The sequence below is a fragment of the Cervus elaphus genome, chromosome 15 (genome assembly GCF_910594005.1).
Source record: "Cervus elaphus chromosome 15, mCerEla1.1, whole genome shotgun sequence".
Lineage (NCBI taxonomy): Eukaryota > Metazoa > Chordata > Mammalia > Artiodactyla > Cervidae > Cervus > Cervus elaphus.
Genome location: NC_057829.1, coordinates 78,944,859 through 78,962,493, shown reverse-complemented (window position 1 = coordinate 78,962,493; position 17,635 = coordinate 78,944,859). Strand labels below are relative to the sequence as shown.

Below are 17,635 nucleotides of genomic sequence, written 5' to 3'. Positions count from 1 at the left end.
CTGCAATTTGAAAGGTACTACTCTGAAAGGATGAGAGAAGAATCCTAGCGGGTAGTTGGGAGTCTCTATTGGGAAGGAAGTATTTGGGTCTGACCTTAGGCAAGATCAAGTACCTGCATCCTTTGTAGTGTACATCACAGTACTATCCACCATACTGGATACATACAAGAAAATAAATAAGTCAACCAAAGTAATCAGACCACGAATCAATTGGGCAATCAATGAAATCTTAGAGAATAAAGGTGAATCTCTACTGATGCTTGAGACAGAGTATTGAAGGCTAGAGGGGCCTTTCCACCAAGAGATCCTCTAGGGATGGGAAAAGAAGAAATTCTTTTTGTCTCTTATTATGCGTTATGTGCAGATAAAACATTCACACAAATATCCATCCTATTGATCCTTCTGTATTTTAAGCTTAACAGATAATTCAGGTCAAAACCAAATTGATCTTGTGTTAATTCTTTGTCATGGCCTCAAATTTATGAACTGTGTCAAGGGCAGTCTCACATCTTCATTGCGCTAGTGTATCTCCTAGACTATCCTAATTCACTTTTGTGCTAGAATAATCTATATAACAGATTTGTCATTCCTTTGATACATTTCAAGTCTGGGGAAAACCTCATACCGTGTGATGTTTTCTTCTTTGACAGTTTCAACTGACTTTTGTCAGATTTTTGACAGGGGAAAATAAAACCAACAACGCGAAGAACATTACACTGCATTTGTTTTCTGAGCAACAGTTTTGGATGAGTTTGAAATGACTTTTAAATGATGTCACAATTGATGCTTTAAAACAGGCCCAAATCCTTTGTGCTGCAAGCACTGTTGGCTTAATTAGTTCTGGTGGGGGCTGCATCATTAACTGCCGGCTAATTGTGTTAGTGGGCTCCTACCGAAGCGCTGCCAGAGGTTTGGGTTTTGGTAAACAGTGCATTTCCATGGCATTCATTGAAGGACGGCTGGGCAAGTGGCAGGACAAGGGTGTGCTTTGCTACAGAGCTTTTCATTGTTGCAGGCAGGGCCTCCGAACCACTCACTCCCAAGTTTTTGGTCGTCTTTCCTGCTTCTCTATTTCATCACTTCTGGGAGAGGCCCCATCCTACCACTTTAGACCTAATGAGTAGCAAAATAAGTCAGAAGTTTTCACTGCCTTTAAGGCTGCTAAAAGGCTTCTGAAGAAATGAGTCAGTGTTTTCAGGCTTGTTTTCATTCCACGTCCCAAAGCTCATCCGGATCGGCATCTGTGTTTGCTGCCTCCGGAGAGTGAGAGGCTAATTACTGGACAAAGCTGGGGATTAAGCTTCCCTCTTGCCCTCATGATGGAACAGTCCCTCCGGAACAGGGTTTAGGGCTTATTAGGAGAGTGGTGTAGAGAAAAGGTGTTTCCTCAGTGCAGCCCTTCCCCATCCTTTCTGGATAAAGAGGAATGAAATGTACAGGGCTTTTCATCTACCACCTTTGGCAATCGCTAAGAAAACCTCGCAAGTCCCCTGCAGATGGGGTATCTCTTGCTACCTAGCCAAGCTAAGACATGACAGGCACTTTATTGCATCAGAGCTGCACACCTTGAATGCATTTTGTGGCATAAGGCCAAAGTACAAATGACTTCCAACTCTCACAAAATGCAATATTCTTTCACAAATGCATTAAAACCCTTGCACTGGCTTATTACTACTAAGAAATGAAAAGTGCTTGAAAACTAAGGAGGAAGTAAGGTTTCCTACCAGAGGCTCCTAAGGGTCAGGCACCTTGACAGCCAATAAGAAGCTTCCATTTGCAAATAATGTTCAAAAGACATATTTTAATATAGTCAGGCTGGAAAAGGGCTCTGAAATCTGAGAGCAACGGCTCTTCCTGTACCCCCAAAGGGCAAATGTTGATGTACAGCCCTAAAGGGTGAAATTGATGCTGCCATATAGATCCTTATGCCAGCCTCCTAGATTTGGATGATTTCTAGTTTCTCATTTTCCTGAAAGACTGCACGAGGTCTTGCATGTTTATAAAAGAATCACTAACCCTTGGCTTCTAAAAATTTGCCTTCGAGGATGAAGCCTCCAGGTTAACTGTAGTCTGGCCCTTCTAAATTCTTCTCTCCCAGAGAGAGACACATTTCCAGATGATTAGAGAACTTCAGGTGGGACTGTTACTCTGCCTCTGGCTTTATGCCTTAGAATATGACCTAAGGCAAACTATCATTTCCCAGAAATGAAATATGTCATATGTTACTATTAAAGTGAACCAGAAAAACAGCATTCTATTACAATAATGTTTTTTTTAAAAAAAAGTAAATGTCAAATCCCCAAAGGAATAATACATATTTGATACTATTATTGAAGCAGCAGTACCAGCAATTGCATGAGGTACTTATATTTAGTATTTTTCCTGTAGCAAAGGGATTTTATGTAAATCTTTTGGTTGAATTATTGTGTCGGAGGAAAATGAGAAACAGCATCACTTATTATGCATGCCATCAGTGTACATTTCTTGGAGGTGACTGTGTGCCTGTTATCAGTCTAAATGGTGGGGATGCAAAAATAAAATGAATAGGAAATGTTCCTGCCTTCAAGGAACTCACATTCCAGTTGAAGATGCAGATATAGCAACCAACTATAACGCAGTGTCACAATAGTTGTGATAAAGACTCCAACTGGTCCATGAGAGTACACGTTATAGACAACGATTCTTCATAACCAAAGTCCTCACTGTCCTTAGCGACCTATTAAAGCTTAGCTGGATCTTCAAATATCAGGAAGAAAAGTGCATATGATGGAGACAGAACAGCATGGGCAAGCTTGTAGCAGGAAAAAAAAAAAAAAACATGGCACATTTAGGTAATAATGAGTGGTTTCTAGTAGTTACAGAGGTAAGCCTGTCAAACTGTCTAATGTCAAATACTTTGATAGACTAGTTTGAGTTAAAAAAAAAAAAACCTTGAGTGATTTGTGAGCAGTATAATTTGACAAAATGAATGTATTTTGCATTATACTCTATAGGGCCAAGGCAGTGAAAGTAGGAGACAAAATACTACATGGAATAAAACTGTCATACTCACCATGACTCATCTGTTAAGTTATGAAAATACACTTACATCAAGAAATGCAAGAAAATTGCTCACTTCACGTGCTTATGGGTGGATTGAACCTAATTTTGTAGCATTAAAACCAATTTCCCACTGAGAAAACATGTCACAGATGATGGCATGAACCTTTATAATTATTAATAATATTTGATATTTCAATGTCACCTTTCATCCCGAGATCAGTCCTGGTACACACGGGAACAGATAAGCTCCAAGGGAACAGAGATAATACTAACACAGTAATTCACACTGCATTTCTATCTTTTATATTCCAATGGCTTTCCAGCTATGTATTTTTCTCGCTTTTAGAAAGTCGTGGATATAGTTGTAAAGCAGAGGCTTTTTTGAGCTCCTACTATAACAAGTTTTAGGGTGGTGTAACGGGCCACATCTTTCTGCACACAGCTATCCTTGGGAGATTACTTCTCTTTCCTTAGTTTCTTTACCTGTTGATCTCCTTCTGAGAACCAGCAGTGGGCTATGTTCTTATGGATTCTCCAACTTCCTTCAAACGATTAACATCATCATCATCATAATTACAATAATGGTGACTACTACCGTTGCTGCTTGTAAAACATTCACTTTAGGCCTGCTCTGTTCTACTTTCTGAGAACTTTATATACATGCCGCATTAAATAATTTCACACCAACATTATAGAGTAAGACTGTTCAGCAGAACTTTCTGTAATGATGGACATGTTCTATATCTATGCTGTCTGATATGGTGGCCACTAGCCACAGAGGGATATTGGGTACCTGAAATATAGCTAGTGCTACTGAATAGTAAAAAATCTACCTGCAATGCGGGAGACCAGGTTTGATCTTTGGGTCAGAAAGATCCCCTGGAGAAGGGAATGGCCACCCACTCTACTATTCTTGCCTGGAGAATTCCCTGAACAGAAGAGCCTGGCTGGCTGCAGCCCACGGGATCGAAAAGAGTCAGATACAGTTGAATGACTCACACAGTGCTACTGAGGAACTGCGTCTTTCTTTTATTTAATTTTCATTGACATACTCACATGGCTAGTGAACTTGATATACACATCACATAAAATAATTTTACACCATTGTAAAGTTCTGTTCAACAGACCTTTCTCTGATGATGGAAATGTGGCTAGTGACTATTGAGTTGGACAACACAGTTATATAATTTGTGGTTTATTTTTTCATCATCAGTAAGAACTTAAGACTAGGGTGAGTGAAAAGTTCAGAAATATCTCAAAGCTTACAAATATTTTAAAAGAAGTCCCATATTTTACATTTGAAGAACTTTTATTTATATCTTCTCCCTGTCAAAATTTTATTTAAAAGATGCCTGTGGAATGGTAGGAAAGCACAGGATAATTTCTTAACAAAGAACCCTTATAAAAGACCTGGGTGATGTCCTTAAATGAAATCTCATTGTCCTCCAACCATTTCACATGGTCTGCAATGACAGGCACTAGTCCAGCCACTGAAAATTGAAATTCCAATTACTGATACTTCCAAAGGAAGACATTCACCACCACTAAAATGGTGTGATGAGAGTTTTATGTTTTGGGTGTCCATGGAGAAACAATCTTCAGATAAACTCTTAATTCACATTTCTGTAATTCTCTCACTGAAACCACCTCCACAGGATTTCTCTAGTCTGTGTGTGAAAATATGGGAATAAACTGTTTTGACATGGAGAAATTGATTGGAAGACTTAATTGCATTTCCGCTTAGTCCACTCTGTAACTTAGACTGTTACCACTGCCAGAGACAGAGATTGCAAAGTAGCCTTTGGTTTGAACCATCTGTCGCGAAAATGTGACATATGTTTGCTTTGTTTACTCAACAACCAAGCGTAAACTGATACACTGAACAAGAAATCCGTGTGTGGTGTGACTGCGTGTGTGTGTGCGCGCGCGTTTGTACGCGCGGCGCGTGTGGGGAGGGGGGTGCTTGCTGAGGGCTTCATACCCGCCCCCGAGGAACACGTGCACAGGAGCGCAGATCCATCGGATGTCCCCTGGGTTTGGAGCGCGTGTTGATGCCTCCGCGCACTCCAAACAAAGCGCAGCGCGCAACCCAGTGGCCGCCGCCGCGGTGAGGCACACGCCTGACTTAAGTGTAGTTGAATGGAGAGCTACGCAGCCCTCCGCGTCCTTCCTCCTTTTTTCCCCGCCCTTACACCCCGGCCTCAAACTTCAACCCAAGCCCCTGCCCTTTTCAATTATCCACCCTTCCGTCAATCAAATTGACCATTTCTCTCTCTCTCTCCTAGGCAGCCCATTGTCTAGTACGATGGGTTTGCATATTTGACAGCTGGGCTCACCTAGACTTGAAAACTCGGCTTCCCCAAGAGATGAACTTAGACACCAGCAAAGATCCCACGTACAAGTCCTGAGCCCCTGGATGAGCTTGCCACCGCGAGCTGTTGCCCAGACCCCTCTCTGGACCCAGTGTAGACGTTAATGCCCCGTGCGACCCCCGGCGTGTGAAGAGGGAAGCGTGTCTTCAGGGTGGGGTGGGGTGGGGGTGTGGGGTCAGCAACCTGGCTGAGAACGAGTGGTCCCAGGGGTTGGGATCAAGGGCTGCGCGTGTGTTGAACCTTTAAATTTATTATTATTTTAAATTTTACTCTTGAAACAGCCAAGATGGAGGTCAGCTTATAAATTTCCCAAAGCCAGGTCTGACGCGGTTTAAATGCAGTGGGCGAGGGGGTGCGCTTTTGTCCCCTTGTTCAGGCTGGAGAAGAGAGGCAGAGACTGCGTGTGCATGTGCGAGTGTGAGTGTGAGCATGTTGGCGTGGATGACTGGCTGGGCACATTCCGCGATCGCAGCTCCGAGGGCCAGGGTCTGAGCGTGTATTCAAACGCGCCCCGAGGGCCAAGGTCTGAGTGTGTGTTCTAACGCGCCAAATCTTGAGTCACAGCCGCGGGTGACGTGGGGAGAAACTTTGCGGTGAGAAGAAGGGTCTGGCTTGATTGCGCTAAGAGGGAAGGAAGAAAGAGGCCTTGTGCATTGTGCGTGTGTGTGTGAGAGAGAACTGAGAGAGAGAGACTAGCGGCGCTCGCGGCCGGCTGCATAGCGCTGTGTGTCCTGTGCGCGCTTGCGAGATCCAGCCCCGGGTCCCACGGCCCGTGAGTGTGTGCATCTACGGCGTCCCTGCGGGCGAGTATCGGAGGGGCTGGCGGTGTGCTGCGGCTGGCGGGAGCAGGAACAGGCGGAGGGTGCTCCGACAAAGAAATCTGGCCTCGGAACCCACTGTCCGCCGAACAGCTCCCAGTAACCACTAACATCTCTAAGGGACCTCCCGAGCCGGGGCTCTGCTCGGAAAACACCCTGGCCCAACTTGGTCCTCTGCGCTCTCGAAGATTACCGCATCTTTCTTCCTAGTGCAGAGAAGTGAGATTGGAAAGGGAAGGAGGGGGCGAGTACAATCCCCCCACCCCACCCCCCCACCCCCCAGTAAATAAATAAATAAACTGGCATCTCGCCGCAGCTGGTTAAGCCCAGGTTGGTAGCATTTGGATAGAGTTCTCCCATTCTGTCGGTTTGGGAACCCGTCGCCTCACCCTCATTCTCCCCTACCCGTCTTGTGGGCGCCCCTGAACTTTGGGGCGCAGCGTCTTGCGCGGCGCGGGGCTGCACCTGCCCTGGCGCTCCAGAGCTGCGGGCCCTGTGCGCTCGGCCAGGGTGGCGGCGATGATGCGCGCGACTCCGGGGCGCTGGGCTAGTGTCTACGCGGCGCGGACGCCAGGAAGCCAGCCGAGGACAGTGCGGCGGGTAGGGGCTCGCGAGCTGGGTTTCAGCCCCAACCGGGACATCGGTTCCCCCTCTCGCGACTGCCTCTGAATGGAGGCGAGCCCGAGGAGGAGGGGATACGGCAATGGGGGGCAGCGATTGGTGGTTTGGGTGGAGAGGGCCGGCTGAGCCAGCGAGCTGGCGCGAGGAGGGGGCGGTGAACTTCCCGGGAGAAGGGGCTCTTTCCGCGCCAGGGCTGGCGAGAAAGCTGCCGCCGCCGAGTGCTTCGACTCCAAGCAGCGGCCGGCTCGCTCTCGGAAAGTAACGTTATTTATTTATTTGCTTGCGTTCAACCTCTTGGATTGGACCCAGCAGACACCCCCTTGGACTTTGGGAGCTCGCGTCCGACCTCTCTAGCCTTTACCCTGCGCGTGCGGGCGGCTCCCGGGAATACACGCACATGCACCCCCGGGGGCCCCCTCCCTGCGCCCCGACCCGGGTAGGGGTGGGCCCTCACCCGGGCGCTAAAAAGTCCCCCAAGGCAGGAGCCGGGGAGGGCAGAGGGGCGGGGGAGGCTCCAGCGCTCTCCGCTCTCGTTTGAAAGCGCGCTCTCCCTTCCAGGTTGGGTCGGACCTGAACCCCTAAAAGCGGAACCGCCTCCCTCCCTCGCGCCAGCCGCCCGCCCGGAGCTGAGTCGCCGGCGGCGGTGGCGGCGGACGGACCGGGGAGTTTCCTCTCGCCCTGGATGGAGCTGAACTTCGGGCGGCCAGAACAGCGCAGCCGTCCGGGGATCGCTGCATGCTGAGCTCCCTTGGCGAGACCGAGCGGCAGGCCGGGATTTTCGGGGGGGCGGGGACCAGCTGCGCGCCGGCACCATGTTCCTGGCGACCCTGTACTTCGTACTGCCGCTTCTGGGTAAGTCGAGGCCGCCGCTGGCTTTCTCATCCGCGGAGTCTTTCCGGGAATACCAGCGGCAGCAACCACCCCCCCCCCCACCCCCGGCCCCGGCCCCAAATTGCGTTGCTGGTGCGGTGGGGGTGGGAGCGGGAAGTTTCGTTGCTGAACCCCTCAGCAACCCCGGCTGGGGAGTGGGGCGCGGGCGGCGCGGCACTTGCCCGCAATTTTTCTTCCTTGGTTTTTGTTTCCTACGTTTTGTATTGACCTAGCCTGCGGGCAATGAAAGGGTCTGAGCCCTCCAGCCCCGAGCCCGAAGCTCCTTGGGAATCCACGGGAGCTCGCGGAGGCGCGGCGGGCAAGTGGGGTGTGGACGAGCACCCGGCCAGGAGAGCAAAGTTGGAAGGAAAAAACTTTTTCCCCAATAGCATCTCAGGGCTCCCCACCGGGCGGGCTGGGGACCAGGGTTCGTCCTCACCGCGGCCAGTGCCCAGCCCGTTGCTCTCGCCTTCCGAAAGCCCCTGGGCTTCAGTCGGGCCAGGCGGAGCGAATGGCTGCAACCGGGGCCGGCGGCCCTGGAGGTCGAGCGTACGCTGAGGCCGGTGGGTCCCGGGGCGGCAGGGCCGGCGCTCGCGGTGGGCAGCGCTGGCTCCGGGCAAATCGCGAGAAGCCCGCAAGCTTCGGGATGGAGTAGGGGGAGACCGGCGACAGGAGGTGCGAGGCGCGAAGATGGACTCGGGCGCAGCGGGGCGGGCGTGCTGGGTGCGCCGGGAGCCCCAGAAGCCGGGTCCTGCGCGCGTCCTCCCTCCCCGCTGGCGCCCCGCGCCCATGCCCCGCCGCACTCACGCGCCCTTCCCTCCGCCCGCAGACATTCTCCTGTCGGCCGAGGTGAGCGGCGGGGACCGCCTGGACTGCGTGAAAGCCAGCGATCAGTGCCTGAAGGAGCAGAGCTGCAGCACCAAATACCGCACGCTCCGGCAGTGCGTGGCGGGCAAGGAGACCAACTTCAGCTTGACCTCGGGCCTCGAGGCCAAGGACGAGTGCCGCAGTGCCATGGAGGCCCTCAAACAGAAGTCCCTTTACAACTGCCGCTGCAAGCGGGGCATGAAGAAGGAGAAGAACTGTCTTCGCATCTACTGGAGCATGTACCAGAGCCTGCAGGGTACGCGCGACCGGCCCCCTCACCCGCCCCCAGCCCCTGAAGGCAGGGCCCCCAGGCCCCGGGGTCTGGCTGACCTCATCTTCCACTCAGTTCTCCCCAGCTGCAGAATGAGGACCTTTCACGGGCCCTCAGGGACGTCGGCAGCTGGTGTTTGCTGCCTCCCTAGCAGCCCTGTTGGGGCCTGGTTGTTGGCAAACCCGTGATGGGGTGGAGGGACAGCCCAGGGACCCCCGCTGACCTCCCTGAAACTTGGTCATAACATCGGAGTAGGAATCCATTAAAGGCCGCCTCGAGGAACCTGTGTCTTCCCTCCGAGGAGGAGAGCTGGCTCCCCAGGATAATCCGAAAGCTTGCACTGCGTCTTGCCTGGAGTTTCTCTCTCCTCCCCTTCTGTTCTGACACAAGATAAAGAACTCAGGATAAAAAGTCCAGTGGAATCTATTCTATCTTTACCATCCCCCCACCTCCAAACCTGATCAAAGGCAGATGTGGCAGAAAAAAAAAAATTGTCATCTTAGGTGATCTGAGTCTTGAACCAGCTAGTGTGGTTCAGCCTTGGTTCATACAGAAATGACTCAGAGAGGGACAGGTCTGCTTGGTACAGTCATCCATTACAATGGCAGTTTTTTGGTCCTTGTGTGCCAGAGGTGGCTCATGTTTGTAAATCTAACACAAACATTCAGTGCCTTCATTCTCCACTGAGACTCTTGCTGAAAATCTGTAATATACAGATTTGACCTCTCAGCTGCTACTTCCTCCAGAACCTGTTAATGAAAACCTATTTCACAGGCTGAGTGTTTAATAGCCAGAGTACCTGCTTTGTGACCGCATGTCATGTTTTGGGAGCCAAAAAAATAAATAAATAAATAAAGCAGGAGAGTGGGGGCTCTTTAGGGTCACCTTTCTTCCATTGGCTCCTGGAGGCAATCTGGGCTTGTGACGTCACTGATTCCTTCCTCTCTGGTTTCCTTCCTTTGCAAAGAGTGGGAGAGTTTTCTGGCAAGATCAGCCTGGGTTGCTCTCCAATGTTTTCATGGCACTCTGGGGAGATCAAGGACAACAGAGGCAGAGGGAATGAAAAGAAATAACCAGAGCCAAATAGATGCATTTGAAATCTTTGAAAGTTTCAGCATCTTTTTGTTACACAATCATCACATAATTAGAATTCAGATTCAGTAACAAAAACTGCCTGAAATATGCCTGTTTTCCAATCTGAACCCAATCTTTCTGTTGTTTTTAGGAAATGATCTGCTTGAAGATTCCCCGTATGAGCCAGTGAACAGCAGATTGTCTGATATATTCCGGGTGGTCCCATTCATACCAGGTAAGCAGATTCATACTTCCACTCTGATGCCCTCGCCCGCTTGAAATCCGTTGGCTTGCATTCTCTTTGGCTCTCAAGCAGTGTATAAGGAGATAGTTGAATGGCACAGTGTTTCTGGGAAATTAGAAACAGGATGATGATAATGAAGAGGCAGAATGCCTAGAGATGATTGTATGACTTGAAAGTAATTCTAAATGAAGTAATGTGGTGTGGTGGTTTGAAAGAGGTTGGAGGAAAGTGACTTGGTTGAATTCCTCCCCACCCCCCCGCAATAAAATATGATTGGCCAACTCTTGCAAAGGGAGTGCCACTTCTGTCTGTAGGTGGCAATCGTATTCCCTTCTTGCTGCATACTGTACACAGTGCCTCCCTGGAAATGGGATCTATTTAAATGATGCTGCTTTACTTTACAAGATGCTTGAAGATAATCTCAGATTGCTGAAGACTCTTGGACGGACTCACGTGTCTGCCTTTGATTTAAAACATTAAGTTCTATTATTTGTTAACTTTTTTTTTGTTTGTTTTTGATTTTTCCTGAGCAAGTGTGTGCATATATGAAAGAATGTGTTATTGCCCTTTCTAAAGTGGTCTCACTTCCCATGGTTTGTTTTGTCTTTGCAAAGCTACATTTGGTTTGGAAGTGAACTTAGTTTTAGAATTAAGTTTTCTGTAACATCTGCATTCAGATAGCCCCATAAATAATGAGTGAGGCAGTAATTTCCCTTAATGACACACAGATTCCAGACTGATGTTGTCTTTATTTGTTTACAGTTAAGACTTTCTCAAGTATACATGGCCATCACAAATTGTATGTTTCTTGGTGGTTAGACGTGGTGGTTCACATTGAATGCGATTCTATGAGATGGTGTTTTGGTCCTGGTGAGAGTGTTCTAGTGTTTTAAATGTCTTATGCTTTCCTGCAGAAAGTTGTAGAACCAAGAAAGTATGTGAATACTGAAATTATGTGTGAGTGTATTATACATAAATTCATTCACAGACATCCATTGAGCACCTGCTGCATTCTCACCATTGGGAGTTTGGCAGTGAGCCAGATAGAAGTCATATCTGCTCCCGTGAATCTCAGAAGCAGCCAGCAACTGGCATTTATTAAGCTCTTGTTATGTGCCAGGCACTGTTTAAGATCTTTTCATCACTAGCTTATGTAGTCTTCATCAAGTGTGTCTTACATATTGTTATTTCCATTTTAGAGATGAGATGATTGAGGCAAGGAGAAGTTAGGAAACCAGCCTAAGATCACAGAGGTCGTTACTGGTGAAACCAGCATTTAAACTCAGATTTATTTGCTTGGTTTTGTAACATTTGTCTCTTACTGCTCAGAGTGTACTCCTCAGACCATCAGCATGGACTGATGTCACCTGAAAGTTTGTTAGAAGTATGGAATCTCAGGCTACTTCCCAGAGCTGTGGGATGAGAATTTACATTTTAGGAAGCTTCCTGGGCTGAGTGCTTTATATGCTCAAGAAGCTTGAGAATCACTCCTCTGTATTATTTTTTGTGTGTGTTTATGTGGCCTGTTTCTGGGATAGAATATAAGAGGACAAGTTTAGTATCAGAGGCATTCATACATGATCCTAAATAATGTTGATAGCTTATATCCCAGATCCCTGTTAATATTCTCTGTCCCTTTGGCCCAGCCAGGACAGTGGCTCAGACAGTGGAGTAGGAATGCGCAGGCAAGAGTGTATGACCATCAGAGTTTTTGTGTTAGCAGATCAGTAGGAACTAGGGTTGGGTACCAGAAACCTGGCTGACCTTCCTGGTACCATGAGGCGCAGTGCCTCCTGCTGGCTGCCTGTGCCTTGGAAGCATTACTGCTCAGTCTTTGTACCAGTGCCTGGAAGGATGTGAACCCTTCTCGCCTGCTGGGAAAGTGAGAGTAAGGAAATAGGTAAGGAAGAAGGTTCATGTGGGTTTTAATTTTAAAACTGTTATGAACTATAGGTCTGTAATAGACTCATTTTACTTTCTCTGGGTGTCTCTTTTTTTGGTATAATGAGACCATTGAAGTAAAAAATCCCCAGTCCTAACAGTCCATGATTCTGAGGGTGGATTGAGGTCACCTCCAAAATCCCCTTCTTTTCAATCCTTGCATTCTTTCTCCACTTAAAGTGACCTGGCCATTCTTGGATACCACTGGCTTGTCTGGATTTTTTTTTTTTTTTTTTGATGATTATCAGAAATGCTTCTGCCTGGACCAAGTCCCAAGTCCCACCCATTCATTTTTTTGGATTGCTCTCTCAAACAGGTATGTTTTCGTAACAAATACATTGTAAGACCCAGCCTACCGAGGACCCAGAAGTTGTAATGAATTACTCAGGGCCAGGAAGATCTTGTCTGGAGCTATATTTTAAATCTCAAGGGCATTGGATTTAGGTTCCAGCTATAATGAGCTTTGACCTCTACAGTGACTGTGTTCCTTAAGTGGGTATAAGAGAGCCAAATGAAGCCTCGAGAGGTTTCGAGCCATTGAATAATGCATATGATCCAGTTTGGCATTTGTAGGATGGAGAGGGACAGAGGATCGGGATGATGAATGCTGCTCTTCACTCAGGTTTGAATCTGAGTTTCTAGAACATCTCTTCTGTTTTAAGAGTGTCTCTGAGGAAACCGGGACAGCAGGGCCTTTGCCTTTTACAGATAGGGCAGCCATCCGAGTTTCCATATTTGGATGTCTCTGCCCAAGGTGAAGAGAATGTTTATCCACATATGCTAAGGGTGAGCTGAATCCTTTCACCGAAGAAGACATGTTTGACGTTCTTGCATTTCCATTTTCCTTGGACTCATCAAACCCACAGCCATCTTTGCCACTGTTTACTTGATCACTAGTTAAAAGGCCATATGGAGATATTATCAGTGATGGGAACAAGGAAGGGACCAAAAATAAGGTTGAATAATGTAAAAACTGTCATCTGAAGCCTGAACTGCAGAAGGGAAATCAAGCAGGCTAGTCTGGCGAGAATTGAGGTGGGAAGTTGGAAGGATTCTTCTCTTGGAAGCACAATAGCAGAAGTGGAAGCATTGGCCTCCAAAGCACTTTGAAGGGCTCTAGGAAGTGCCCTTTCTGTGGGTGGATGCTGGTGTGGTTTTTAGGGGTCCCACCAGACAGTGAGCTAGAGGACACAAAGGAACAAGTGAGTCAGTGCAAGAGGACGTCAGAAGAGAGGACCAAACACAGGAAAGTGTCTTGGGAGCCAAGAGGGCAGGGCTGTGTGGGTGCTCAGGGTGTCTGAGGTTGGAGCTATCAAGTGATAATTTCACATCTGTGACTCTTAGCCATGACTTTACTCTTTCACTTCCATTCTGCCTCACCTTTTCTTCTTCACAAAAGTTCAAATGCAGCAAGAAATAAATAGTGATTTGAAAGGAAGATGAGCTTGTTGGCACTGTTTTTGGACTCTGGAGGGGGAGCGCAAAGCAGTGAGAAATTTGAAGAGTGGAGTGGGTGCTGAGAAGAGCCTGGAGATGGAGGATCAGAGAGTGGATATTAGCCCCTTGAAGGCAGCAAGAGATTTTTTTTAAGAAAGGGCTCCAAGATTTAAAAGTATTGATTGGGAGGTCGGATTTTGTAGAGGAGTCCAGAAATGCCAGACCTTCCTCAGGGGTAATCAAAGTCAATGGTATTTGCAAACAAGAGTCAAGTGGAGAGATTGTGGGACAAGAGTGACGCTGGTATTTGAACATCCTGTATCTGCTTTGGTGAAAGACAAAGTTCTAGTTCTCTGGCTTTGCAACCATTTCCCTGCCAAGTCCCAGTCAGTGGCTTAGATTTTCACAGGAAACCTTAGGATCTTGAGATTGGTTCCCAAGTAATTGGAAATGGCTTGTTGCAGCATCAGATGCCCCTAAGCTCTCCTGAGTTTGGCTCCTTTTTGAATGATGCTGTAAATCATGAGCCAAGTTTAACATTTCTGTTTTAATGCGCCATCATATTTATGTAACTATTAAATGAAAAGTTTCTTAAAATGTTTACATGTTGAAGAAGAGCCTTATAAGACCATCTGCTGTCTTGTCAAATTATGACAAGAGAGAAGAGCTTGTAAGTACTAGCTGCTAGGGGTGTATGGTGGTCCTCTCCTTTTTATTCAGCTCTCTAATCGTGTGTCCCTCTATTGAGAAACCCTATAAGTCTTTTGTTCTCTATTCTGGCATATGTTAAATTCCTTCACGGGGCTTCCAAGTGGTGCAGTGGTAAAGAAACCACTTGCTAATGCCGAAGCAGCAAGAGGAGTGGATTGGATCCCTGGGTTGGGAAGATCCCGTAGAGTAGAAAATGGCAACCGGCCCCAGTATTCTTACCTGGAAAGTTCCATGGACAGAGGAGCATGGCAGGCTACAATCCATGGGGTTGCAAAGAATTGGACACGACTGAGCGACTGAACACACAGCACACGACCATCTTCCACACCTGGGCTCTGCCCTCCCTCTCGAAGCCACTTCACCTCTCCAGTCAAGCTCACTCTGTAGGCCATTCCCAGGTATTTCGTGTGTGTTCACTTTCCCATGTCTTGACACTTGGCTTTGCCTCCGTTTGGGAGGTTTCTATTAGTTCTTCAAGAACAAGATCAGGTTTCATCTCTGAGGGCCATGCTGGAATTCCCCCAGACAGGCACTTCTACTCAGGATTCTCTCACGCTGCAGTTCTCTCTTGCCTTTATGATAGCTGTTAATCACAGACTATCGAGAGGACTTATTTATGCGTCTGTCTTTCTCACTGGAAAGTTGGGGATTTGCTTATGCTGCCGGGTGTTTGCTCAGCATCAAGCGTCCTTCCTGGCTCCAAGCAGGCGTTAGCACAGCCATATGTGCTAAGTCACTTCAGTCCTGTCCGACTCCTGGAATCCCATGGACTGTAGGCCGCCAGGCTTCTCTGTCCATGGGATTCTCCAGGCAAGAATACTGGAGTGGGTTGCCATTTCCTACTCCAGAGGATCTTCCTGACTCAGGGATTGAACTGGCGTTTCTTACACCTCCTGCATTGGCAGGCAGGTTCTTTCCCACAAGTACCACTGGGGAAGCCTTTATCAACCATGAAATTGAAATTGAAATTGAAGTCACTCAGTCGTGTCCGACTCTTTGCGACCCTATGGACGGTAGCCTACCAGGCTCCGCGGTCCATGGGATTTTCCAGGCAAGAATACTGGAGTGGGCTGCCATTTCCTTCTCTAGGAGATCTTCCAAACTCAGGGATCGAACCTGGGTCTCCTGCATTGCAGACAGATGCTTTATCGTCTGAGCCACTAGGGAAGCCCTTATCAACCATAGGTGGTTGAATATCAGAGAAGAGCCTTAGAGATCTAATCCTTTGCTTTTGCAAAATTGAAGTTCAGAGATGGGAAGCCATTTGGCCTGGGCCACATTGCTTGAGGGTCTCCTCCAGAACCTTTACTTGGATCTGGTACTGCCTTAGAGAATGTCGGCGTTGGCCTCTTTCTGTTCTGCCTACTCTCTGAACTGACATCATCTGTCTCTGGGACCTCAGCTACCATGAACACTGATGACTTGGAGTCTTCCCTCCTGCTCCTCTCTAGCCTCTCCTGAGCTCTAAACCAGCATTTCCAGTTGAATCCTAGCTGAATCCATCAGGTTGTATCTCAGTTACTTCAAACTCAGTGCATCCAAACTGGATCTCATCATCTCCCCTTTTCTTCTTAGATCCTCCTCTCCCTGAGTCTCTTGTTTTATATAAAGACATTGTCTGCCTAACTCATAAGCTTTGGAATCATCTCCACCATCTCCCCTCCCCTCCTCAACTCCTTCCACTGGACCCATGACTAAGTCCTCCTGAAATTACCTGTTGTTTCTTGAATTGCCCTTCTCTCCATTCCCATAGTCTACCTATCTTGTCTTTCACTTGAGCTTTGCATTGGTCTTCTTACTGGCCCCACGCCTGTGTCTAGTTTCTCCTTGTTCAACCTGGCCACCCATCGCCATCTGTAACCTTAGCACCTTGGTGACTTCCAGGAGTGATCTGGTTTCAGTCTCCCTTGTTAGATTCTTCTGTTAATCAACCTCCCATCTCACCTCAGTCACCTGTGTCTAAACAAACTAGGTTGACCAGCTGCTGTCCCCCCAGTGCTCTGGGCAGCTTTGCGCCTCTTTCATCTTTGTGTGTGCTGGTGCTGGAGAAGGGACGCAGGCTCCGGAGTTGCACTCACCTGGGCGGATCTCCAGCTCTGCCGCTTGTTTTGGGCAGGTCATTTGATCTCACTGTACCTCGGAATCCTTGGATATCAGATGAGATGGTGATAATACCTCCTTTACAGGTTTTGGGGAATTAAAAAGGCTATATGTAAAAAGCCTTGCCTCCTGCCTGAAATATAATTGGTCCTCAATAAAATCTCAGTCATCTTTAATGCTGTGCCAAGGCCGTGTTAGCTGCTGGCTCACTCCTGACTCCAAAAGTGGGGCTCATTTTCGACAGACCATATTCCCTGGTCCAGGCTTCCCAGGTGGCTGAGTGGTAAAGAATCTGCCTGCCAATGCAGGAGATCCCAGAGACACGAGTTCGATCTCTGGGTTGGCAGGATCCCCTTGAGGGGGGAGTGGCACCCCACTCCAGCATTCTTGCCTGGATAATCCCATGGACAGAGGAGCCTGGCGGGCTTCAGTCCATGGGCTCACATGGAGTAGGATGCTGCTGAGTGACTGAACATGCACACGTGATTCCCTGGTCGTGGAACCATGATTCTATGTCTTGAAAAGCATAGCAACCCCCAAGCCTTCAGAAAAGCTGCTCATCAGCTGGGTTGGACAAGAAAGAAGAAATCTATCCAATATCTAAAGGGCCCTGGCAGAAAGCCCTAACTTTTAATAGCCCAGTTTGAGTCTTAAATCCCCCTTGGGGAGGGTCTTCCTTCTGCCTGCTCTGAGCCCCCTGTCCCTTCGTTTGGCTCTTTGCTGCAGCTGGCTGTCACCCCGGGTGGGAGCTCTTGCTGTACTTAAGGATTCTTGTGATCAGCCTACCCTTCTCAGCTTGACTGATTCCCATTCTTCTAACCTCTCCCCATAAATCTTCTCTGCAACGCCCCTCATAGCGGGAAGAATTACTGCTGCCTGAGAAGGGCATGCCTCAAACCTGGGAAAGGCTTCCGTCTCCACAGGCCCTGCTAAGTACACTTCCATTTCACTTTCACAGACCACTACTTTTCGCTTTTACTCCCTCACTCCGGCCCCCCGGCGATCCATGTTTATGGTACGACAGTAAGAAATTACAAACAGGTAGGAAAGGAAAGCGAATTTAAACCATTCGTTGTCTCAGCTCCCGAGGATAACCACTGTAAACATCTGATAGGAGCCTTTGCAGCTTTTTTCCTATATATATGACTATATACAACTGTGTGTGTACATATATATTTATTTTTTTCTTTTTTACAAAAATGAAGTCGTAGTCTACACTTGCTTTCTTATTGCCTGCCTCATGACCTGAGGAATCTGGGTCTTCTTA

The 17,635-nt window shown here is 47.9% G+C and overlaps 1 protein-coding gene across 5 annotated transcripts in view; it reads left to right on the top strand.

Moving 5' to 3' along the window:
* Positions 1–6,817: 6,817 nt before the first annotated feature.
* The window catches only part of GFRA1 (GDNF family receptor alpha 1), a 224,586-nt gene continuing 213,768 nt past the window's right edge, over positions 6,818–17,635 (top strand). For 2 of the 5 annotated variants that reach the window (XM_043926538.1, XM_043926534.1), the window contains exons 1-4: positions 6,955–7,111; positions 7,412–7,705; positions 8,553–8,846; positions 10,087–10,170. In XM_043926538.1, coding sequence (XP_043782473.1) covers positions 7,666–7,705; positions 8,553–8,846; positions 10,087–10,170 — 418 coding nt within the window. In that variant the 5' untranslated portion in view covers positions 6,955–7,111; positions 7,412–7,665. Of the gene's footprint in view, positions 6,833–6,954; positions 7,706–8,552; positions 8,847–10,086; positions 10,171–17,635 lie in introns of those variants that run through there. The other 3 variants (XM_043926537.1, XM_043926536.1, XM_043926535.1) reach the window with 3 other exon arrangements.